The sequence below is a fragment of the Lithobates pipiens genome, unplaced genomic scaffold (genome assembly GCF_037356315.1).
Source record: "Lithobates pipiens isolate NorthernLeopardFrog02 unplaced genomic scaffold, aLitPip1_a1.2 Scaffold_23, whole genome shotgun sequence".
Taxonomy (NCBI): domain Eukaryota; kingdom Metazoa; phylum Chordata; class Amphibia; order Anura; family Ranidae; genus Lithobates; species Lithobates pipiens.
In genome coordinates, this window is record NW_027507785.1 from 256,063,829 (window position 1) to 256,090,487 (window position 26,659).

At 43.4% G+C, this 26,659-nt stretch overlaps 1 protein-coding gene across 4 annotated transcripts in view; it reads left to right on the forward strand.

Moving 5' to 3' along the window:
• SLC35A3 (solute carrier family 35 member A3) overlaps positions 1-18,019 on the forward strand; it is a 105,706-nt gene extending 87,687 nt beyond the window's left edge. For 3 of the 4 annotated variants that reach the window (XM_077453070.1, XM_077453072.1, XM_077453071.1), the window contains exons 5-8: positions 386-557; positions 5,302-5,420; positions 8,148-8,281; positions 17,379-18,019. In XM_077453070.1, coding sequence (XP_077309196.1) covers positions 386-557; positions 5,302-5,420; positions 8,148-8,281; positions 17,379-17,469 — 516 coding nt within the window. In that variant the 3' untranslated portion in view covers positions 17,470-18,019. The remainder of the gene's footprint in view (positions 1-385; positions 558-5,301; positions 5,421-8,147; positions 8,282-17,378) is intronic. The other variant, XM_077453069.1, reaches the window with a different exon arrangement.
• The last annotated feature ends 8,640 nt before the right edge of the window (positions 18,020-26,659 follow it).

The following is a 26,659-nucleotide window of genomic DNA, read 5'->3' on the forward strand; positions in this document are numbered from 1 at the left end:
CTCCTTCCTGGGGGGAGACTGCAGCAGGTGAACACACCACCCTTGCGATCTGCTGTATGTGGGTGCCAATATATTGCTACTGGCACCCCAAACGCAGATCGCAAATGCAGTGTGTTTACAGGCACAAAATCGCATGGAACCATAGTACTTTGCAGTTTGGTGTATTGTGTTTTTTAAAATTAGTTACTACTTTTTGTGCCGTCTGTTACTTTTTGCAGCCCATTCAAATGAACGGACCCAGGCAGCTGCACCAGATTTTGCACGCTCCCATTTTAGTAAATCAATCCCCATGTGTCACAGATGTACTGTATGTATGAGAAACTAAAATGTATTGTAGAAATAATCCTATTATAGGTATGGCTTTTCTGTGATTTTTCTTTTTCAGTGGCCATCGGATACTCTTAGTTCTCCTTCAAAAGAAGTATCTGTGGGTTCACGGTTTGTTGGGCTCATGGCTGTCCTCACTGCTTGCTTTTCAAGCGGGTTTGCTGGTGTCTACTTCGAAAAGATCCTTAAGGAGACTAAGCAGTCAGTATGGATTAGGAATATACAGCTTGGTAAGTTTCCAGCAATTTTATTGTTAAATATACACACAAAATGTGCACACCTACCTAAGGCTACCTGCATGTACCAACCTTTCAGCCATAGTAGCAAAGCTGTTGCTTATTAGACAGTTCTGAACAGACAATACTTATTCTATATTGCTTAACCCTTTTGCTGCCAGAGACATTTTTGCATTTTTGGTTGGGAGGTTTGCACACGTTTAAAAAAATTTATTATTTTAGGTCTGAAGATTAGAACTCTAAAACATATATTTTCTGCCGACACCCTGTAGAATAAAATAGTGGTAGTTCCAATATTTTTGTTTCATAATTTTAGCACAGTGGCTTATCAAGTGCAAAATTACAGTGAAAAATAAACGAAAGCTAATTTTAGAGCACACAAACTAAATATATTATTTGCCATTTATTGGTGAAATTCAAAGGATGAGGTTGCAAAATAGACACCCATCATGTCAAGCTTGAAAATTGTGCGTGCCCGTGAAATGGCAACTCATTTCAATAGTCGCTGTTTTAAAAGCCCCCACGGGTCATCAGTTTAGAGGGAGCTTTGAATTTACACACATTAGCAGCTGGGAGTGTGTGGGGGGGTTATATGAGATGGGGGGAGGTCAGGTGCGCCAAAGTAACAACGTGACACCTTAAATACAGGTGTAACATTTAACATGTTTCAAAAGGTGAAGTTATCCTTTAAAGATTAATTCCTAGTATGTCATATTTTTTCATAGTAACATTGGTCCAACTTAACCAATATAACCATGTACAGTATATATATCATTACCTTACCAAAGATCCCGGAAGATCTAAATCAGAGTAGACACCGCTACACCAGTAATCATCACTTGCTTTCAGGTAGACATCATTAAGAGAATGCTGTGCGTTTTCTGAAGGAATACAAAGTGTCCTCCCTGGATGAGGTGGAGAGGAGGTGTGGTGACGTCGCAGAATGTAACGGGGAATGCGCTAAGCACAGGACCCAGAAGCAAGCGGTGATCACTAGAGTAGCGGTGTCTATTCAGTGATTTCCGGCTTCCATGGGCTTCAGCCAAGTTCACTATATACATTGGTCCAGCTAGGAGCAATGTAACTATGTGAAAATATACCATACCTGGAGGTCTTCTATCAAAAAAACTGCAATGCAGTTGGGTAATATATCAATCAATAGCTCATTCTGAAGCTGGGCCAATGTAACTATAATGCCGCGACCAGACTTTTCGAGGGACTAGATCCGACGGACTTTCCGAATGAACGGACTTGGCCACACACAATCACACCAAAGTCCGACAGATTTGAACGTGATGACATACGACTGGACTAGAATAAGGAAGTTCATAGCCAGTAGCCAATAGCTGCCCTAGCGTCGGTTTTTGTCCGTCGGACTAGCATACACACGAACGGATTTCTCGGTCCGACGGAGTTCCGGTAGAAAAATTTTAAACGTTCTATTTCTAAAGTCCGCTGGATTTTTGGCAAGCAAAGGTCCAATGGAGCCCACACAAGATCGAATTGTCCGACGGACTCGTTCCGTCGGACCTTTGCTGTCAAAAAGTCTGGTCGTGTGTACGTGGCATTAGAATAACCATATAGTGAATTCTTTGATACAATTTTACTAAACAGAATTATTTTGAAACTGGACTATGTAAAGCTGGCCACGCATCATAAAATGTTCCTATTTAGTTCCCTTTAGATTTACCTATCTATAACTATGTAGTTTATGGGCCTGCCTTATTGCATACAAATTGAAAGTTTTTAGGTTTGACCTATTATATGGTTTTGGTAAATCTCAAGGGAAATTGTATATCCTGTGGCCAGCCTTGCTGTATAAATTTAGTGTAATTTGCAAATATATCTACTGTTTACTACTCATATCTGTGATATTCATGAGAATGAATCTAATGTTGACAAAGTGTTTTGCTGATATAGTTCACAGCTCTCCACTGCAATGATTGCTCTATGGTGTATTTCAAAGCTTGGCTCTACATGTCCATCCATCATGTGTCAGTTGTCACAAAGTTTACTGTTGCCGCAGTGTGTATGCATCTTGTTCTGTTGTGTCCTTGAGTTGTGAATGATCGGCCCTCATTCAAGTAGTTTGTAAGGCTACTTTCACATTGGGGCGGGCGGGCACCAGCGATAAAGCGGTACTACATTTAGCGCCGTTTTAACCCCCACTATCGGTCGAAAAGGGTTAAAACCGCCCCCAAAGTGCCGCCACAGCAGCGCTTTGCTGGCGGGTTTGCAGCACTGCCCCATTGTTTTCAATGGGAATGGGCACTTTAGGAGCGGAGACTATATCGCTCCTATAGCGATGCAGAGATGTGGCTTGCAGGACTTTTTTGACCACCCTACAAGCGCACCGCTCCCGTGTGAATTGAGCAGCTCTTTCAGGGCGCTTTGCGGTAGCTGGCTGCCTTGTTCCTGAGTGTATGTTGGGGCACTTATATGGGCTCGCTTCTGTGCTGCATTCGGTGTGTACATTGACACACAGAGTGTGGCTCAGCCCCTGCCCCTCACTCCCTCCTCCCAGGCTGTGATTGACAGCAGCAAGCGCCAATGGCTCCCGCTGCTGACTCTGAGCCTTTGAGGAGGGAAAGAGCAGAGAGCCGTTACTCATGGATATTGTTGAATCAAAATCGGTCTCATTTAAGTATAGGGGAGCCAAGGGGGATCTGTACTCAGAGAATGCATTAACCACTTGACCACTGGGCACTTAAACCCCCTTCCTAACCAGACAAAGTTTTAGCTTTTGGTGCGCTCACATTTTGAATGACAATTACTCAGTCATGCAACACTGTACCCATATGAAATGTGTGTACTTTTTTCACACAAATACAGCTTTCTTTTTGTGGGTTTTTTTTTTATTTTTTGCGCTATAAAAGAAAAAAGACAGAAAATTCTGTAAAAAAAAGTAGACATTCCAATGTATTTAGTAATGGGCATGGGGAGTTTTTTGAAGTTGTAATTTTTTTCCCACAATTCTTTGCATTTTAAAGATATTTTTTTTCTTTTCCACAAAATTGTCATATTAGCGGGTTATTTCTTACACGCAGCATATGCATACCACAAATTGCACCCCAAAACATATTCTGCTACTCCTCCTGTGTATGGCGATACCACACATGTGAGACTTTTACGCAGCCTGGCAACGTACAGAGGCCCAACATGCAGGGAGCACCATCAGGCGTTCTAGGGGCATAAATTACACATATAATTTCTAGACTACCTCTTGCACTTTTGAAGGCCCTGGAGCACCAGGACAATGGAAATGCCCCAAAAATGACCCAATTTTGGAAAGAAAACACCCCAACATATAATCTGAGACATAATGAGTCTTTTGAACATGTACGTTTTTGGAAATTTGGAGCGGAAATAATATTTCTAACACATAGCATGTACATACCAAAAATGACACCCCAAAATAGATTCTCCTACTTCTCCTGAGTATGGGGATATCACTTGGGAGACTTTTCTATAGCCTGGCCACATAGGAGAGGCCCAACATGCAGGAAGCAGCATCATGTGTTCTAGGGGCATACATTTCTCAAATCTAATTTGGCTACCAATTACACTTTTGTGAGGCACTGTAGTGGCATGAATGGGGATGGATCAGCCGTAGATGCGGATGGTTGGGCCATAAATGTGGATGGCTGATTATGGATGGGATGGCTGGATGAATATTGCTGAGTGTGGATGGCTGAGCATGGATGGTTGGATGAATATGACAGAGGGCAAGCCGAGCATGGATGGATGAGTATTGCTGAGTATGGATGAATGAGTATGACCGAGAGATGGCTGAGCATGGATGGATGAGTTCCTGAATTGGCACAAAGGAGCACTGTGGTCACTACAGATCCAGGCCACAGCGCTGCTGCAACCGATGTTTCCGCTCACACTGTACCGGTCGTTAAAGAGAGTGGAGAGAGGAACTGGACATGACGCCGGTTTGTTTACAAGTGATCGCTACGACATTTGACAGAGTGATTACGTGATAAACGACTGCTTTCAGCGGCCATTTACTGTGATGCGCCCTTCCAGAGTTATCGAGCTGCGCTGTATCCATCAATCGGCTCTGGCCCGGTGATTAAAGTAAAAAAAAAAAATTTAGCCTTAAGAACAACGTTAATGCTTTTTTCCCTTTTTATTTTCACTTGGTGATCTGGCCAGTAACACACCTCCAATATTGGAGTGCCCCCACCCTGGATGAAGAAGCAACAGAGAAACCTTTGGAAGGCAACATTGCCAATCTGTGGGGAGGGTTAAATGTATTAGCAGATTTAAATACACAAACACTTTATAAGCAGTTACGGCAAACCATTTATATTTCTTTTGGAATAAATGTTTCATGTAAATAAAATCTGACCATTGTAAGAACCCCTATCAGTGTTAGATGGTTAGTCTCAACCCTTTAACTGCTGCATCTGCAAGACAGCTTGCTCTGTTTAAAATTAACAAGCTTACTAACCAGATCATCAGGTGAAAATAAAAGAAAGAAAGAGCCTTAAAAAGAAAACTTTTGGGGCTTAATACTGCTTCAATGTGCATTTGGATGCATTTAGATGCAATCATGGCAACAGTGCATTCTCCATTCTACTGTCTCACTGAGTTTTAGGGGTCTTGCTAAACCAAGACCTTTGGGTACCTCAGGCACAATATGGTATGCAAAGTTGTAGTTAATTTCTTTAATGGATCATCTAAATTGCTGTATAATTTTTTTGGATCTCATGTTTGCCTCCCTTTATAGGTTTCTTTGGCGGGATATTTGGTCTGATGGGAGTATTTATTTATGACGGTGATCGCGTTTCAAAGGAAGGCTTCTTTCAGGGCTACAATAACCTGACCTGGACAGTCGTAGCCCTTCAGGTAGTAGATCACACGTCTCCTTTCTTTTTTCATAGCTGTGAATCCCCCATCTGTGTGTGAAATGTCACAGATCAGTGTATAAAACAGCAAATCATTTTTGTTCAAATATATATCCATGATTTAAATTGCAGCAGAACACCACAGCAACCAATCAGATTGCAAATTACTGCTGTAATAAATCCTCATTAGTTCCTATGAAATGCTGCACTTTCTGTACTGTCCTCCTTACTGCTTCTTTCAACGCCTTCTTAAAACAGCTGTGGTGTCGAACAGGACTCTTCATTCTCAGTGCTCACAAATCCGATGTTCTTATAACTTTTTGTGTAGTAATCTGACATCTCATCCAAATGTATCTACTTTAAAAATGTAACCTGTTGTATTGCTTTTGGCGCCGCTCAAAGTAGAGGTGTCCCAGAGCATGGGGTGCAAGCTTATTTTGATACCAATCCAGAGGGCTATAGGAAAGGATCACCGCTATGCCTGACCAACCCAGGTGAACAAACGATGAGGAGCGGCCTCAGCCTACATGTCTCCACCACACCACACACCCTGATGCATTTTGCCCTGCCCACCAGGGTTTAGTCATACGTTATAACTAAGATTTGGTAGACAGAGTGAAATGTAGGGCTGCAATGATTAATCGATATTATCGATAATAAAAATCGTTGACAATGATTTTTATTATCAATTAGTTGGTCCGCACCTTCCTCCCTGTCCGTCTGTTAAATAAATCCTCCTCCTGTCTGTATACAATGTGCCACGGTATGTTACGAGGCACGTCCGCACCTTTCCTCCTCACCTCTCCTCTGACGTCGGCTCCCCACTGATCTTCTCAGCTGCCTCAAGGGAACAAAGAGGCGAGAAGCAGCCGTGAGAGGAGCCGAGCTGGCGAGCTGCACACTGACTGAAAGGTATTGGCTAATCTAACGGTAGAATAAAAGAGTACATGAATTTTTATGACAAGTGCCCCATCCTAACACTCCTAAGTATTCCTGGGGGAGGGGGGTGCCCCATCATTGGTGTTCCATGGGGTGGGTGGAATAATAGTGCCCCATTGGTGTACCTGGGAGGGTCCCGGGTGGAATGGTGCCCCGTCATTTGTGTTCCCGGGAGAAATAGTGCCCCATCATTGGTGTTCCCGGGGTGGAATAGTACCCCATCATTGGTGTTCCCGGGGTGGTATAGTACCCCATCATTGGTGTTCCCGGGGTGGTATAGTACCCCATCATTGGTGTTCCCGGGGTGGAATAGTACCCCATGATTGGTGTTCCCGGGGTGGAATAGTACCCCATGATTGGTGTTCCCGGGGTGGAATAGTACCCCATGATTGGTGTTCCCGGGGTGGAATAGTACCCCATGATTGGTGTTCCCGGGGTGGAATAGTACCCCATGATTGGTGTTCCCGGGGTGGAATAGTACCCCATGATTGGTGTTCCCGGGGTGGAATAGTACCCCATGATTGGTGTCCCCGGGGTGGAATAGTACCCCATGATTGGTGTCCCCGGGGTGGAATAGTACCCCATGATTGGTGTCCCCGGGGTGGAATAGTACCCCATGATTGGTGTTTTTATTCTACAGTTTGCGTGTAACACTCGTTTTTTTCATTATTACTTTTAAATAAACAGATAAATGGCATATTACGTTTTTTTATATGATTTTATCCGATTAATCGAAAAAAATTATCGAACGATTAATCGATTATGAAAATAATTATTAGTTGCAGCCCTAACGAAATGCATCAGGGTGTGTGGTGGAGACATGTAGGCTGAGGCCGCTTCTTATCGTTTGTTCATCTGGGCTGGTCAAGAGTAGCGGCGATCATTTGCTATTTACATATCAACTTTCCAAGCAATCTTTTGTTATGTAATGAAGATGAGAAGAAGGAGAGGTGTTTGTGGTCCAATCATCAGGTGACAACACTGCCTCTCAATAGAATACAGTACAGTGAATGAGCATTAAAATACCAAAAACAATCATGTATTTACCTTTAAAGTAATACAATTGGAGAATTAAAGAAGAAAAGAAAATCGTAAAGAAGAAAAAACAAACATAGAGGTGCTGCATATATCTGTGTTCCTACATGTAATCAAAACATTATACAGATATTCCTCCTTTAACGACTTACCTGTTTAAGGACCGCTCAAACTTACGACCAGCTCTCCCCACCAGAACAATGCGCTATACATCTTTGTATTGTACAGTACGGAATTTTTGTTTGTGTTCTGTACTTATCCAAATCGCTGACCATTAAGACTTAAAGGGGTTATAAAGGTCAGTGACCGCCCACCCCTCCCCCCCACCCCCGTTTTTCTTGCCTGAGCCCTAGAACTTGACCCGCGGGGTTGTGCTTTATCTCTGCCCGGGGTTCTCTGCTCTTAATTGGATAGATTGATAGCAGCGCAGCCATTGGCTCCCGCTGCTGTCAATGAAATCTAATGACGCGTGGGGCGGGGCCAAGTCCTGCATTTGGGCCCCCCGGGAGAGCGCTGCTTCCCCTTGGGGGTTATCTGTTGTGGGGAGGAGCTGCGAGAGCCACTGGGGGACCCCAGAAGAGCAGGTTCAGGGCCACTCTGCAAAATTAGCTGCACAGTGGAGGCAAGTATGATATGTATGTTAAAAAAAAAAAAAAAGGGTACCTTTTTACAATCGCTTTAATATGCAGCACCATGCAACAATGGTGGACCTGATGTATAAATGACCTTCTTTTCTTGTTTCCTTTTTTTTCAGGCTCTGGGTGGATTGGTCATTGCCGCTGTTATTAAATATGCTGACAACATCCTGAAGGGCTTCGCCACATCTCTCTCCATCATACTTTCAACCCTAATTTCTTATTTTTGGCTTCAGGACTTTGTACCCACAAGGTATTGTCACAATTTTATAACTCTCGGGGTTCAAATTATAAAGCAGCCATGCTGCTGTTTAAAAAAAAAAAAAAAAAAAAAAAAAAAGTTCTGTCCATTTTTAAAGCACAGCTGGGAACACAAAACCCTGGTCATGTGACTCGTCAACCATGTGACCAGCCTCTCCTGCAGCTTTTCAACAGCAAGAATGCCGTGATTGAAGGAGAAGCCAGTCACATGGTTTTGACAGGTCATGTGGGACGTAACGCTGCAGTGTCCAGCAGATGGCAGTATCTGGTCTCCATAGGACCCTCAGAATTGTGAAGTGTCCATTTAAGTTGACATCCAGGAAAATTGCATTTTCAGAAGGCTGCGAGTCATAGCAAAGTGACCGCACCATTCTAGGTCCATGCGTTGATATATAGATATATATAGATATATAGATATATATATGTATATATATATAGAGATATATATATATATATATATATATATATATATATATATATATATATATATATATATATATATATATATATATATATATATATATATATATATATATATATATATATATAGAGATATATATAGATATATAGATATATAGATATATAGATATATAGATAGATATATAGATATATAGATATATATATAGAGATATATATATATAGAGAGATATATATATAGAGAGATATATATATATATATATATATATATATATATATATATATATATATATATATATATATATATATATATAGATATATATAGAGATATATAGATATAGATAGAGATATATAGATATAGATAGAGATATATAGATATAGATAGAGATATATAGATATAGATAGAGATATAGATATAGAGATATATATATATATATATATATAGATATAGAGATATATATATATATATATCTCAACTATTAAAAATAGCTCAGTAAAAGTTGCACTACTATATCTACACATTTTAATAAATGGCATGGTGGCGATGGCTGAGCAATCGGGATTCGGGTGTAAAGAAGATAGTTTCCCCAGGAGGGATGGTGATTTGTTTAGAATAACCAAAATACAAATTGGTGTAGTGATACATTGCCAATGTTTTGCTTGTTGAATGATTATTTTAAATGGCAAACCTGAATAATATGCCAAAAAAATGTCCCATGTGAAACTTTCTGCTTTTTCCTTAATATCAATGTGCATATAAACTCTTGTGAAAGTGTTCACTCCGCCACTCGTTCCCAAGTATGTCCATAAGACTCTGAGTGGGGCTCAGCCCTGTCCTCCGCTGCCTCCTCACTGGATGTGATTGACAGCAGCAGGAGCTGTGTATTAAATGCAACTACTTTACGTACCTGAAATGATTTAAAGAAAAATTAATCAAAGCCAATCCCCTGTATAGCAGTACACTGCTGGGAGAAAAAGGGAAACATTTTAGGCCAATTATGTGTTTTGCATATGTACAGTATATGCCAAGGAATATGAGAAAGAAGGGGGGGGGGGCACACAGTGTCTTTCTCAGGAAGACTCTATGGTCACCTATGGGACATTAAAGCATAAATCACATATTTATCACATTCGTTGTATTTCAGTAATTTCTAGCCAACTCCTATTAATCTGAATGATATTGAAGTTGTAAACATACTTTGTGAAGATCTCGACAAATGTACTTCCTTTAATTCTGTGACACATAATCACTATACCCTGTAGGCACTGCTCTGTCACACATTTCGCAGAGCTATCACAGCAATCCGGGGACCCACAGCTTGTTTGATTAAGCTTTGACAAAAAGAACCTGGAATTGGTTCCTGTGCACAACTGCACCCGATTTTGCACTCTCCAGTTTTAGTAAAGCAACCCCTAACCCCTGGTTCACACCGGAGCGTTTTGAAATGCGATTTGATATGTCAAATCTGCGATAATTGTCGTCAATGGAACCGGCCTAATTGGTGCGACGCCGCACCAAATTCAAAAAGTAGCTTCTGTAGTACTTTTTGCGATTTTGTGCTGCGATTTACATTGACATCTGTGAAGAGACCTGCACAGATGTCTCTGAAATCGGGACTGACATGCAGGAGTGAATTTGTGTGAGTTCAGCTGAACTCACACGGCTTCATTCCCGCAGCTCAGTGTGCACTTGGGCTTAGTGTCAGTGTGTTTTAGGCAGGATAAAAAAATAAAGTAAAATGTGCACCATTGTTTCTGGGCTGTACTACGAGTACAAACAACAATCAATGCACTTATGTGGTATTGCTGCGATCGCCAGGAGCAGGATACATTTTTTTGGTAAATTATGATATTGCAAGAAATACAAAGCTTAATTTTTAGTTTTCCTTTTGATAATAAAAAAAAAAAAAAAAACAGGTGTCCATTACTATTTACCACCAAAAGAAATTCCAAAAAAAAAAAAAACCCCCCAGATATAATCCACCTAGATACACTAAGTAGTGACCATATATACAGTTTTGCGAACACATGTCAGTTGCAAAATTGTGTTTAGGCATGTAGATTTGTTTTACCCTTGGGCATGAGGGGTTAAGAACCCTTTAGGCTTCAGTTTTGGAATGTAAAATGGATGTTAATGGGACTGCTGACTTTTAACAAGGTGAAGCCTGCCAGCTGGTTGTTTAAAGTGACAGCACTGCAATTTAACATCTGTTTTTAACCCAATATTCACAAACTAGATCTGAATGGTGCTTTAAAAGCATCAACAACAATTGCTGTTCACACTACTTTTATATAAGTTGGAGCCTGTGTGAACTAGGCCTAAAGCTCTAAAGCTGGTCATGCACTAGCAGGGCAGCCATCAGAAATTGTGGGGCCCCTTAGACAGCTTGAGGCCTGCCCTCCCCCAGGTCTGACCACCAACATTTCCCAGGGCCCACCCACTGGCCATCCCACCGAATCCGCCCACTAGCTATCCCACCAAGTCCTTCAGTGCACACATTTTTTATTTTAACACTCATACAATGTCATATTTGAAAATGCACATCATTAGTCATTAGTGCTCTCAGCACCCCTCCTGTGTGTGTGTGTGTGTATGTATGTGTATATATGTGTGTGTGTGTGTGTGTGTGTGTGTGTGTATATATATATATATATATATATATATATATATATATATATATATATATATATATATATATATATATATATATACACATACATACAGTGGTGTGAAAAAGTGTTTGCCCCCTTCCTCATTTCCTGTTCCTTTGCATGTTTGTCACACTTAAGTGTTTCGGAACATCAAACCAATTTAAACAATAGTCAAGGACAACACAAGTAAACACAAAATGCAATTTGTAAATGAAGGTGTTTATTATTAAAGGTGAAAAAAAATCCAAACCATCATGGCCATGTGTGAAAAAGTGATTGCCCCCTAAACCTAATAACTGGTTGGGCCACCCTTAGCAGCAACAACTGCAACCAGGCGTTTGCGATAACGTGCAATGAGGCTTTTACAGCGTCCTGGAGGAATTTTGGGCCACTCATCTTTGCAGAATTGTCCTAATTCAGTTACATTAGAGGGTTTTCGAGCATGAACGGTCTTTTTAAGGTCATACCACAACATCTCAATAGGATTCAGGTCAGGACTTTGGTTAGGCCACTCCAAAGTCTTCATTTTGTTTTTCTTCAGCCATTCGGTGGTGGACTTGCTGGTGTGTTTAGGATCATTGTCCTGCTGCAGAACCCAAGTTCGTTTCAGCTTGAGTACACGAACAGATGGTCGGACATTCTCCCTCAGGATCTCTTGGTAGACAGCAGAATTCATAGTTCCTTTTATCACGGCAAGTCTTCCAGGTCCTGAAGCAGCAAAACAGCCCCAGACCATCACACTACCACCACCATATTTTACTGTTGGTATAATGTTCTTTTTATGAAATGCAGTGTTCCTTCTACGCCAGATATACTTGGACACACACCTTCCAAAGAGTTCCACTTTTGTCTCATCGGTCCACAGAATGTTGTCCCAAAAGTCTTGGGGATCATCAAGATGTGTTGTGGAGAAATTGAGACGAGCTTTGATGTTCTTTTTGCTCAGCAGTGGTTTTCTCCTTGGAACTCTGCCATGCAGGCCATTTTTGCCCAGTCTTTTCCTGATGGTGGAGGCATGAACGCTGACCTTAACTGAGGCAAGTGAGGCCTGCAGTTCCTTGGACGTTGTTGTGGGGTCTTTTGTGACCTCTTGGATGAGTCGTCGCTGCACTCTTGGGGTAATTTTGGGCGGCCGGCCACTCCTGGGAAGGTTCACCGCTGTCCCATGTCTTCGCCATTTGTGGATAATGGCTCTCACTGTGGTTCGCTGGATTCCCAAAGCTTTGGAAATGGCTTTATAACCCTTTCCAGACTGATAGATCTCAATTACTTTCTTTCTCAATTGTTCCTGAATTTCTTTGGGTTTCGGCATGATGTGTAGCTTTTAAGGATCTTCTGGTGGACCTTACTGTGTCAAGCAGCTCCTATTTAAGTGATGCCTTGATTGTGAACAGGTGTGGCAATAATCAGGCCTGGGTGTGGCTAGAGAAATTGAACTCAGGTGTGGACAACCACAGTTATAGTATGTTTTAACAAGGGGGGCAATCACTTTTTCACACAGGGCCATGATGGTTTGGATTTTTTTTTCACCTTTAATAATAAACACCTTCATTTACAAATTGCATTTTGTGTTTACTTGTGTTGTCCTTGACTATTGTTTAAATTGGTTTGATGTTCCGAAACACTTAAGTGTGACAAACATGCAAAGGAACAGGAAATGAGGAAGGGGGCAAACACTTTTTCACACCACTGTATATATATATGTATATGTGTGTATATATATATATATATATATATATATATATATATATATATATATATATATATATATATATATATATATATATATATATATATATATATATATATATATATATATATATAATATGAGACTCATGTACACAGAGACATACACAAATGTGCACAGAGACGTACACACACACACGTACAGACGCATGTACCCATTGAACACACACATGTACACCCTCTCCTCCTTCACTTGTAGAACAGCCTTTACTTGTAAGGTGGCATTCCTAGTCCCAGCTCTTATGCAAACACGAGGCATGCACATGCAGAGATTTGCCAGAGGTGGCAGCAAAGAGCCCAATGCAAGCTCAGTGATACAGCTGCCATCTCACATTCACTCCAAAAGCCAGCGCAGCCACAGAGCTCCCCTTCACCCGTCCTTGCCTTTCCCACCTGGCCGGCCCCTCCAGACGCTTGGGCCCCTTACAGGTGTATGGGTTTTACCCCCCTGATGGCGGCCCTGTACACTAGTAGATTTTCAAACGAATGTTCACACAAAAATTCTCATCAGCACATTGATTGACATTACAAAGAAAAAGTTTGCTTTTCACCTCATTCTGTCTGGCCTATAGCAGAATGACGGCTGGGCGGGGGATCAGTTTTCCAAACTGGATGACCTATGACGTCCAGCAAGAGTGGTCCTGGGGTCTCTGATACGCCACAGCTCTGATCTCAGTAAATAGTCTATGATGTAGGCGCTTTACCACGTGATTGGTCACAGCTAATCACAGCTGAACACAGTGGTGACTAGGAAGTACCTGTAATTTGGCTTTTTTCAGTTTGTGCTGACAAGGCACAAGTAAAGGAGAGCCGATCGGTGGCTCTCCTGACAGGGGAAGTCTGCACTGATAATCAGTGCATTGATTATCAGCACAGCCCCATCAGAGGTGCCCACATCCGGTGCCAATTAGTGCCCATCAGTAATGCCTATCAGTGCCATCTATCGGTGCCCATCAGTGAAGGATAAAACATACTTGTTTACAAAAGTTTATAACTGAAATTTTTTTTTCCATTTGTTTAGCAAAAAAAAAAAAAAACCCCAGTGATGATCAAATACCACCAAAAGAAAGCTCTATTTGTGGGGGGGGGGGGGGGGGGGGGCATTTCATTTGGGTACAGTGTTGCATTACCGCGCACTTGTCATTCAAAGCGTGACAGCGCTAAAAAATTTAAAATTGGCCTGGACAGGAAGGGGGTAAAAGTGCCCAGTATTGAAGTGGTTAACATTCAGTTTTGGAGTGAATGGACTTTCCATCGTGCTCGTACAAATTTTCTCTGTGATTGAAAACTGAGCTGTATATGTGCTGCACTGTATTTCCTTATATGTAAACAAATAATGCATTCCGTATGCAGGCCAACTAATCAGCTGGCCGATTAATCAATTATGAAATGGTAATCGATTAATGTCCTAATCGATTAGTTGTCAATTACTCGATTAGTTGTGTCAGCCCTAAAGTGTATAGTTTATAAAGGGTATTGGGGCTCATGCAGACGGGCGCATTTCTTCTTACAGTGTTAATGTCTTATGTATTTTTCTGCCAGAGAGCTCATAGATATGGTGGCTGTATACAGTTTTATGCCTTAGTAACTGCAGCAAAACCATCTTCAGATAAATATTGTATATACACATAAGCGACTATATACATGTAGCACTAACCCCCTGAAGGAGCTGCTGAATTTTTCCTGGGCTTACCGATTACCACCACCAGCTCGTTCTCATTGTCCTTGTCTAGGGGTTCCCAGTAACTGTAGAGACCGACACTTGAATTCCTTGTCAGGATTTTTATTTAGCATAAAACAGTTGAACAAACTCAGTCTCTAAGTTGGGAATAGAGGGTATCGGGGTAAAGTTTAGCTCAGGTGCTCGGGACTGCTGACTTCAATAAAAGTCTCTCTCTATACACAATCCAGGGAACAGCCGCTCGCAACTGTATTCTTTAACTGTTGGATAAATCCTTAAGTTTGGGTTTAGCAGCCAACAAGTAATTCTAGCTTTTCAAAGTCTCACACAGACTTGGTTGGAAACTTGGTTACAACTGGAAGGGTAGAAGTAGGAACTTTTCTTGCTGTACCAGAATCTTTCAGCCGGTCCGGCGATACTGTGACTGAATCCACAATTCTTAATGTCCATGGCAGCTGAGCTTCCAGGCTCTTACCGAGCAGCCAGCCTTGTGCATGGCTCTCTTACTGGAGAGTCCTCCCATGGTCGCGTGTAGAGTTACTGGGCCTCTCCAAACCCGAGACAGCACCGGAACACCATAGAATCCTCCTTCCAGTTACTGCGCCTAGAACTAGCCAGTTCTGAGGCTCGGGAACGGATGGATCTGCACCCTGGGCCATGAGGGCCACCGAGGGCTGGTCAGGAGGACCAGGACCACGGAGTCAGCAACAACTTCTGGACTGGAACCCAAAACCTCATGACTTCGGCACCTTAAGTACCCTCTCTCGGACTAGGCAGTGAGACAAATGTGCCCACTGATTGGCTTCGAGATGGAGATTGGTACCCGATGTGTCCAACCAGACTGCGTTCTAAAGCCTCCCACAGGTGTACAACCCCACCTATGACCAGGCAGAACTTCTATACAGCCCAGCCAAACTGATGCCAAAGTACAATTTAGCACAATTAGCCCCAAAACGTACTACAGTTTTGAGCAAAAACTAAATTTAAATACATAGCGCATACTCGTTATGAGTACCGGCACTACATACACATAAGCTACTAGTGGGAATTTTTCAGTTTTTTTTGGATTTAATAATTGAGCGACATAATTTTAGGCTAACACATTGAAATAAAGGGGTAGTGCTGTAATCATTTGGATATAGGTTTTGCAACACTACTTATATAAAGTAGCGCATGAGTATAGAAGTACGCCACTGAACAGACAATCTGCATTCGGGATCTTATGCCTATATGCATGCACCAGAGACTCCTGGGAACCAAAACAGCAGTATGTTTATGCTGTAAGGCGCAATGAGCCCCTACACGGTTTTAAGATCATGTCTCTACAACTTTTTTTTCATTTTTATTCTCATGCTGTGATTTTGCTCCTTTTGAAGCTCAACTGCTAGTTGTATCCCACTAATGTGCATGACTTATTTGTTGGAAAAGGTTTATTTGGAACCATGAAATGTTTGATGCGTTGGGTTTTGTCAATTTGTTGGTTTTGCAAAAGATAAGCTTTTAGTAGTAGTGACAACATTAAAGGGGTTTTAAAGTTATTAAATTTTTTTAAAAATAACAAACATGTTATACTTGCCTCCACTGTGCAGCTCGTTTTGCACAGAGTGGCCCCAAACCTGCTCTTCTGGGGTCCCTCGGCGGCTGTCTCTGCTTCCTCCCGCAAGTACTTCTCATGTTCATGTGAGCTCCCTCGCATGGTGAGAAGCACTTGTGGGAGCGCTCCCGTGATACAGCCGGAGGCTATAGCGGCTCGCTGTATCACTCGGCCCCAGCGTGCCGTGTCATTGGATGTGATTGACAGCAGTGGGGGCCAATGGCTGCGCTGCTTTCAATCCATCCACTCCAGCCAATCATTGACCAGGCTGAGTGGCAAAGAGGACATCTGCGGCGAGCGTGGGACTTTCAAGGGGTCAGGTAAGTAAAACGGGACTGGGGGCTCCGGAACGGTGAGATGTTTTTTCACCTTAAAGCGGGAGTCCGCCGTTTTTTTTGTTTTTAAAAGCCAGCAGCTACAAATACTGCAGCTGCTGACTTTTAAAATAGTGACACTAACCCGCCCAGCGCGCCCGCGATGTCGTCACCCGAAGCCGATCTCTCGATCGTCTCTCGGGTGCTGCCGCCGCCATCTTGGGTATGGGAATCAGGAAGTGGAGCCTTTCGGCTTCATTTCCCAGTTCCCTACTGCGCATGCGCGAGTCGCCCTGCGCAATAAGGATGGTCCCCTCTGTCTCTGGGATCCGTGTGTTTCCCAGCAGGTAGCGGGGGACTTTCGGAAAGGGGCGTAGATTCTGCAGAAAGGGGCGTACCTTCTGCAGAATCTACGCCGGAAGTGGGTGCAGATACCTGTACTGTACAGGTACCTGCACCCCCCTCCCCCCTGAAAGGTGCCAATTGTGGCGCCAGAGGGGGGGAGGATTCCAATGAGCGGAAGGTCCACTTTAGGGTGGACCTCCGCTTTAATGCATTAAGGTGCAAAAATATTTACCTTTACAACCCCTTTAATGTTTTAAGGCTTTAGGTCATGGATGCTTAACCTGTGTAAATACATTTAACACAATTTTTTGCCTAAAACATTTATTTTTTTCCCCCCTAGTGTGTTCTTCTTTGGAGCAATGTTTGTGATTTCAGCGACATTCTTGTATGGATATGACCCCAAGCCATCTGTGAACTCAAGTAAAGCATGAGGTGCAGGACTCAGTAAAAGTATTGTGCTAGAGCGCCCCCCTAGTGGCTGCAGAAGGACAGTGCTGGATGAGGAGGTCAAACAAAGAGATATGCTGCTGAGAACTGACTGCAGGACAAAACACTGCTGCTCCTTTTTTTGTGAAGGACCTAATATTGTTTTATATAAGAGAGGCGCTATATATTTTGTTAATACTTGAACTTGGAGGCATTTTTTTTTTTTTTTTTGCTGCACACCTCTCCTTATCAGGTCTAGAAAATTGGGAAAATTGCATCATCTTCTATGGAGAATGTGTTTAATCTGTGCAAATGGATTTTAATGTGGTGGTATTTGACCTGAGATACTTGCCTATTTCTGACCTCTATTAAATCAAAAGTGCAACTTGAACTAAAATCCGGATAATGCTTCTTGACAATTTTATACAGAAGAGATGAATAATAAATAACGTAGGATGTGTTTTGTATATAATTGAATGTGTCACTGTCTTTTCAAGTGGGAATGTTGCATATTGTATAAACTAAAACAAGGGAAATTAAAAACATTTTACCAGATTTGGTTTCTCATTTTATGCTTCTTAGTACAGCTGGTCTAGTTATAGTGATGTGATGAACTTTAATGTTTTTAAAAGTTTTTTTTAATGCTATGAAGTGTGTAGTAGTAGACACATTTCAGAGGCACTACCCCTTTCTCAAGCCTGTCATTTTTCCAATTCCCCCCAAGACCTATAAGGAAAAGAGCTGAAGAATGACAGCGGTGAGATGGATATAGAAAATGTAAAAAACAGCTAACGATGATACGTTTTACTGATACAGAAGTCTGTATCCGAAACCTATAGATGCATAGAAATTAAGTTACTCAAATTGCTACTTAAGGATAAATTATATAGTATATCTGTATTATAAGCAACCGGTATGGAAGAGCCCTTGGGCCATCATAAAAACATTGTTGTTGAGGTTATACATGAAGGAGGCCCGTATTGATTTTTCTGAGGAGAGGATATATTGGTGAGACAGCGTGCACCAAAGCATTCTGAGGTGAGACATCGCCCCCAACATCTGACTAGTGGCTACCTCCGCATTTGCATTCCAGAGTAAACTATTAGGGTGTATAGGGGCTAACCATAACTTTTCAATTTCTGTCCACTTTTTAAAAGAATGCTGGGTAAACCAGGAAGCAATGGCTCAAAGTTGCGTCACTTGATAATACTTAATGAGATTGGGGAACACTAGGCCCCCATCAAAGCGCGGGGACAAGAGCACTGAGCAGGGGATCCTGTGCCATTTATAATTCCATACATATTGAAACAAATCGGCTTGCAATTTTTTCAGATGCATGTAGGGAACAGGTATGGGCAATGTTTGGAATAAATAAAGACGCTTGGGGAATATAGACATCGTAGCAGAAGCTATATGTCCCAAAAAGGAAATGTAATGCTTCTTCCATTGCTGCCCCATTAATTTGGCAATATAAAAGGGGGGGGTTGATGTAAACTCCCAAATACTTCAAAGCTGCAGATTGTCACATGTAGGAGAAAGTGGACATTAAGTGTTTAACTTAATCATCGGGGCTATTAACAGGGTGTAGATTTGGTAGGGTGGTCCTACGTTGGCTCAGAGTAAGGATGATATCATCCGACATTTTAAACTCCCTCCCTCTAACTGATATGCCCCGAATGTCCGAGCATCTACAAATAGTTGCCGCTAGAAGTTCCACAATAATGAGGGGGAAAGCGGGCAGCCCCATCAGGGCTGGAGGAGGAGAGGGCAAAAGGGGTTTTCACCTGGGACATTGTATTATTATCGAGATGTTAGATCACTTGTAGGAAAGCCCCCTTAAATCCCATATGTCATGGGATAGCCAGAAGGGAAGGCCAACCAAGGCGTTCAAAAGCCTTTTCTGCGTCCAGACTGAGTGGCAAGCAAGATATTTGGGGGCACACCCTAAAAGATGCATTAAAGATGGTGCAGCCATAAGACCATACAACAGAACAAAATACCCCCACTCCCTTATTAAGTACCTCTCATTAGTGTCCACCTTTGGCATGGGTGGAGACCTCAAGTTCTCCCATATAGAGGAGTGTATGGCTCCCATGGTTCAGAGAAGCAGGATCTCCGAGTCTATGGATAGTGTAGGACCCATTAATCATGGAGTACTTTGTCGCAATAAGTGGGCTTAAGCACTATATAGCAATATGGTGTGACCAAATCTCCATATTTTTTTGATAATGTTTTTTGAAAATGTCTAGGTGTTTTAAATAAACCTTGCTGGAGTTAAATGTCTTTTTTGCATGTGTGCGCTGTAATATTTTGTTCAGACTGAGTAGCAAGGATGCTGTGCCTTCTCAATTTGCGACATCTATGACTTTTCTGGCATTATCGCCGGCCTGAAGGAGGGGAACAAACCTACCTGGTCCTTATGAATCAGGGGTGGCAATATCAGCACAGTGCTCTGAGCCACCCTGCATCTATGGATGAGCTGTCCCTGGCTGACAGTCGGGACGGTCGGTGCTGGCAGTTACAGGTACAGATCCCCCTGTATACCTTTCAATTAACTAGCTGACAGCCGTGGGAGGGAAAGGAGGAGAAGCTCCTCCTCTCCACTTGTCATCATCCGATTCCCACATACTACCCACCGCAGGACACTTCGCACTGTACATTCCCTAATTAGCATTACCACATTCTGCACTATGTAAGTCATCTCTGACCACACCCCAGTTAAGCCATACCCAATATTTAGCACAATGTAAGCCACATACTTTTTGCCGTGGCACACTAAACCTTTTTTTTCTTGTTTGTTTTGTTTTAACATTGCCGTCTTATTGTATCGTTATTGTACTTCTTTTTGGTGATGGGTGTCCCGCTATTCTGTTTGCGCAATTTTTACCCTGATTCGTCAGGCGACAATCGTAGCAAAATCGCAAAACGATCAGGGTGCTATTGGAAGTGACAGGGATTGCACAGGCGTCCCACATTTTGCCGTGATTGAGGATCACGGGCAGAATCGCTGAGATCTGGGACACCAAGATGTGAAGGGAGCCTAAAAACTAATGTATTCGATAGACCAGTATGCTGCTCACCGCTCTCCACCTCCAATAGGCACAATTTCCAGGATTACTCAGGTACTGGTCCCTTAAAGCCACTTGGGGTCCCTTTAAATCTCCGGTGCATCTGCGCAGCAACATGTTAGAAAATAGTAAAAGCTGTTTGATCTTTTACAGATCAGTTAATTGGGATAAAAAGTGTGAAAATTTTAATTAAAGGTGAAAACAGCCATTCAGTCCAGGCTTCAATCTCATATAATGTGATTCTGAGCTAAGGTGTCTCCATTTTAAATGTTGACTTTAAAACGGTAATCAACTTTAACCACTTAAGCCCTGGACCATTTGGCTGGCCAAAGACCAGAGGACTTTTTACGATTCAGCACTGCATCTCTTTAACTGATAATTCAGGTAATCACCTGATTTAGCCTTCCAATGCCACTTACTGCTATAGCCAGCTATAGATGAGGGCGGTGGCGAGTTTTTTCATATCGTATTTGTATTGGTGCAGCAATGCACCAACACCTTTGCAGCCATTGTGCTATATGCTGGGTGTTTGGTGTGCTGCATGTACCTTTTAGAAGGGATGGGCTCCCCTTCAGTCCACCTGACCTCATCTATCCATTAGAATGCATGTGCCTCCACTATGGGGACACCCATACTTTAGTGTTAGGACCACAGATACAAGGGTGCCTTGATGAGGCTCTGTGGCTTACACATGCGTTTGCAAATGCGTGCAGACTAAACCCCTGTTTTTAACGTACTGTTAGACAATTTGGTTGTCTGCGAGCTGGTGGTAAGTAGGCTTGGATTTTTCCTGGGCATTCCCCAGGCCTTGTTGTTACCTGATTTAGCCTTCCAATGCCACTTACTGCTATAGCCAGCTATAGATGAGGGCGGTGGCGAGTTTTTTCATACAGAAGGCAAAAAACTGATAGGGGTTATAACCCTCACTCAAAACAGTTTTGCCTATAGTTCTGCTTTAAAGTAGCTGTCCTGAGATTTCTGTTTTGAGATTCAAAAGCTGACTTAAAGGGGTTATAAACCCTATTTTTTTTTTTTTCTTTAAACAAACATTACACCACCACTGTGCAGTTCGTTTTGCACAGAGTGGCCCTGATTCTCCTCTTCTGGGGTCCCTTAACGAACAGCACTGGTGGCTCCTCACCGCATCGAGTATACACGTTGGAGAAGGCTCTCCTTGGTGGACACCCATGCGGATGTGTTCCCAAGTCCTGCTTCTGTGTCCATTGATTCAGGACTCAGCCTCGCCCCCTCCCCCCCAGGCTGCGTCAATGGATTTAATTGACAGCAGCAGGAGCCAATGGCCGCGCTGCTATCAATCTTTCCAATCCGGACACGAGACATTATTAACCACTTGCCGACCGCCGCACGCCGATGTACGTCGGCAGAATGGCACGGGCAGGCATAAGGGCTTACATGTACGTCCTTGCCTGCCCGCCGGTCGCCCGGTGCCTGCGGCGGTCGGTATTCGTTCGGGAGCGATCCCGGACGAGGGGACGGCCATTCATTCATGGCCACCCCCTCTCGATCGCTCCCGGCGAATGAAAATGTCCGGTGACATCACTTCCTCTCCTGTAATGTAAACACAGGAGAGGAAGTGATGTATTCTCTCCTCCGTGTCGGTAGTTTTCGTTCCGGCACCGAGGAGAGAGGTTCGGTGAGTTGCACCAACACACCCCACATACAGTAGAACATGCCAGGCACACTCACACCCCCCCTTTACCCCCGATCACCCCCCATTTACCCCTGCCCCCCCAGTCACAGTGACACCAATTGCTTTTTTTTTTTTTTTGCATTGGTGTCATTTGTGACTGTAGTAACTGTTAGGGCAGTTAGGGTTAGCCCCCTTTAGTTCTAATGTGCCCCCCTAACCCCCCCAATAAAGGTTTAACCCCGTGATCACCCCCCGTCGCCAGTGTCACTAAGGCTGGGTTCACATTGCAGCGGTTTATGAGAACGAATGTGATTCGCACCGCACTGCAGTGCAAATCACATCCGATCTCTGTGCGATTCGAGTTCAGCCATACAGATAGTATGGCTGGCTGAATTCGTGTCGCACCCGCCGCAAATTCGCACGGGACCCTTTTTTTGGCCCGCAGCAGAATCGGATCGCATGGGTGTTCACACCATGCGATCCGAGTTTGCAGATCGCACTGCGATATGCGAACTGATCTGGGGGTGTCATTACCATTTCACTGACACTCCCAGCAGTTCGCATAGGGCAGTGTGAACTGCCGCCGGGAGGCATGCGATGCGGGAACCCGCCGCGGATTCGTGGCGTTCCCGCATCGCTCCAGTGTGAACCCAGCCTAATAAGCGATAGTTTTTCTGATCGCTGTATTAGTGTCACAGGTGACGCTAGTTAGGCAGGTAGGTATTTAGGTTCGCCGCAGCTTTTTATAGCGCCAGGGACCCCCATATACTACCGCATAAAGCCCCCTGATTGCCCCCTAGTTAACCCTTTCACCAGTGATCACCATATAACTGTTACAGGTGACGCTGGTTGGTTAGTTATTTTTTTATAGTTTCAGGGCACCCGCCATTTATTACCTAATAAAGGTTTAACCCCCTGATCACCCGGCGGGTGTCATTTGTGACTGTAATAACTGTTAGGGCAGTTAGGGTTAGCCCCCTTTAGTTCTAAGGTACCCCCCTAACCCCCCCAATAAAGGTTTAACCCCGTGATCACCCCCCGTCGCCAGTGTCACTAAGGCTGGCTTCACATTGCAGCGGTTTATGAGAACGGATGTGATTCGCACCGCACTGCAGTGCAAATCACATCCGATCTCTGTGCGATTCGAGTTCAGCCATACAGATAGTATGGCTGAATTCGTGTCGCACCCGCCGCACCCGCCGCAAACTCGCACGGGACCCTTTTTTTGGTCCGCAGCAGAATCTGATCGCATGGGTGTTCACACCATGCGATCCGAGTTTGCAGATCGCACTGCGATATGCGAACTGATCTGGGGGTGTCATTAACATTTCACTGACACTCCCAGCAGTTCGCATAGGGCAGTGTGAACTGCCGCCGGGAGGCATGCGATGCGGGAACCCGCCGCGCATTTGTGGCGTTCCCACATCGCTCCAGTGTGAACCCAGCCTAATAAGCGATCGTTTTTCTGATCACTGTATTAGTGTCACAGGTGACGCTTGTTAGGCAGGTAGGTATTTAGGTTCGCCGCAGCTTTTTATAGCGCCAGGGACCCCCATATACTACCGCATAAAGCCCCCTGATTGCCCCCTAGTTAACCCTTTCACCAGTGATCACCATATAACTGTTACAGGTGACGCTGGTTGGTTAGTTATTTTTTTATAGTTTCAGGGCACCCGCCATTTATTACCTAGTCTCACTAGTGTACCCCTAAATTTAGGGGTGTCTACTTTCCAAAAGGGGTCATTTGGGGGGGGGGTTTGTGCCATCTTGGCATTTTATGGCCTTCAAAACTGTAACGCCCTTAGAAAGCCTGAAGGCGGTGCTTGGTTTTCGGGGCCCCGTACGCGGCTAGGCTCCCAAAAAGTCCCACATATGTGGTATCCCCGTACTCAAGAGAAGCAGCAGAATTTATTTTGGGGTGTCATTTCACATATGCCCATAGCATGTGTGAGCAATATATCATTTAGTGACAACTTTGTGGAAAAAAAATAAAAAAAAATTAAAGTTTGTAATTTTCCCGCAACTTGTGGCAAAATATAAAATATTCCATGGACTCAAAATGCCTCTCAGCAAATAGCTTGGGGTGTCTACTTTCTAAAATGGGGTCATTTGTGGGGGTTTTGTGCCATCTTGGCATTTTATGGCCTTCAAAACTGTAATAGGTAGTGAGGAGTGAAGTCAAATATTTACGCCCTTAGAAAACCTGAAGGCGGTTCTTGGCTTTCGGGGCCCCGTACGCGGCTAGGCTCCCAAAAAATCCCACACGTGTGGTATCCCCGTACTCAGGAGAAGCAGCAGAATTTATTTTGGGGTGTCATTTCACATATTCCCATAGCATGTCATTATTCAATCGCTTGAGGCAAAAAAATAAAATATTCAATGGGCTCAACATGCCACTTATCAATTTCCTTAGGGTGTCTACTTTCCAAAATGGGGTCATTTGGGGGGGTTTTGTACTGCCCTGCCATTTTAGCACCTCAAGAAATGGGATAGGCAGTCGTAAACTAAAAGCTGCGTAAATTCCAGAAAACGTACCTTAGTTTGTAGATGTGACAACTTTTGCGCAAACCAATAAATATACAATTATTGACTTTTTTTTTACCAAAGACATGTGGCTGAATACATTTTGGCCTAAATGTATGACTAAAATTGAGTTTATTGGATTTTTCTAATAACAAAAAGTAGAAAATATCATTTTTGTTCAAAATTTGCGGTCTTTTTACGTTTATATCGCAAAAAATAAAAATCGCAGAGGCAATCAAATACCATCAAAAGAAAGCTCTATTTGTGGGAAGAAAAGGACGCAAATTTTGTTTGGGTACAACATTGCATGACCGCGCAATTACCAGTTAAAGCAGCGCAGTGCCAAATTGTAAAAAGACCTCTGGTCATTTACCAGCAAAATGGTCCGGTCTGAAGGTGGTTAACACCACCTTCAGCAACAAAAAGGCATAGACTTCATTGTCTCCAAAAGGAAAGATCCCATAAATTATTGGGTCTGTAGGTTGTAGAACTGACCTAAATTCTCTCAGCTTGCCATAAAAATGTCCTGATACCCAGCCCCCCCATACAGTTTCACTCTCCAACTGCTCTCAGACATATAATAAATAGCAGCTAGACTTAAAATCAGTTTACTGTATCAGATCAGGCAGAAATTGTGATTGGTTGCCAGCACTTAAAGCATATCATTACTGCTTACTGACTGGTTGCTAGAGATTACAGCACAACATCTCCTCACTGCAGGGGAGCATGCTATACATATGAATGCTGCATTTATTTACATATCGATGCTGCCAGCCCCGGTTATTTACATGTAAACACAGGATCTGCAGGTGAGCCATCTGTACACAACAAAAGGGCAGAGCTGGGCAGCATTAGTACCAGCACTTCACACAGATATCGGGACACAGCACTGGACTAAAACCTCAAGGGACAAGGGAATTTAAACTGGGATAATCGGCAAGTATGGGGCAGCTGCTATGGGCCCCACAACAATGACAGGGCCCAGGGCAGCTGCCCCTTTTGCCCTGCCTTAACCCCTTCCCACTGAGCGTACGCAGATCTGCGTACTCGGCTTCCGGGGGGTATACCGGGATGATGCCCGCACCTGCAGGCATCATCCCGGTGCCGTTTTGTTCAGCGGGCGATTGGCTTTCCAGCCATAACAACCGATGCGGCTAAAAGCCGCTCGGCTGTTATGCCGGAGGAGCGGGAGGGGACGTCCCCCCCCTCCCGCCGCCTCTCGCCGCTGCTACCGGTGCTCCCGCTCGATCGGGAGCACCGATCAGTGGTCCGACGCCTCCGGCTGCTGCGGAGGAACTGGAACGAAGCCGTAAATCGGCTTCGTTCCAGTCTCCTCATCGTAAACACGGAAGCGACGTCATGACGTCACTTCCCGTTTACTCGGCTGCCAATGGCGCCGGTTTTAAAAAAATATCCGGTATTCAGAATCGCCGTTTTCGGCGATCTGAATACATTGAAGTGTAAAGGAGGGGTCTTTTAGACCCCCGATCCCTCCATAAAGAGTACCTGTCACCACCTATTACTGTCACAAGGGATGTTTACATTCATTGTGACAGCAATAAAAGTGATCAAATTTTTTTTTTTTTTTTAAACAATTTAGTCGTTTTAAAATAAATAAAAAAAATAAAAAAAAAAAAAAAAAAATTTCAAAGCGCCCGCCGTCCCCGCGAGCTCGCGAAGCAAAGAAAACGCATACGGAAGTCGCGCCCGCTTATGTAAACGGCGTTCAAATCACACATGTAAGGTATCGCCGCGATCGTCAGAGCGAGAGCAATAATTCTAGCAGTAGACCTCCTCTGTAACGCTAACCTGGTAACCGTAAAACATTTTTAAAGCGTCGCCTATTGAGATTTTTAGGTACCGTACTTTGTCGTCAATCTACAAGTGCACGCAATTATAAAGTGTGACATGTTTGGTATCTATTTACTCGGCGTAACATTATCTTTCACATTA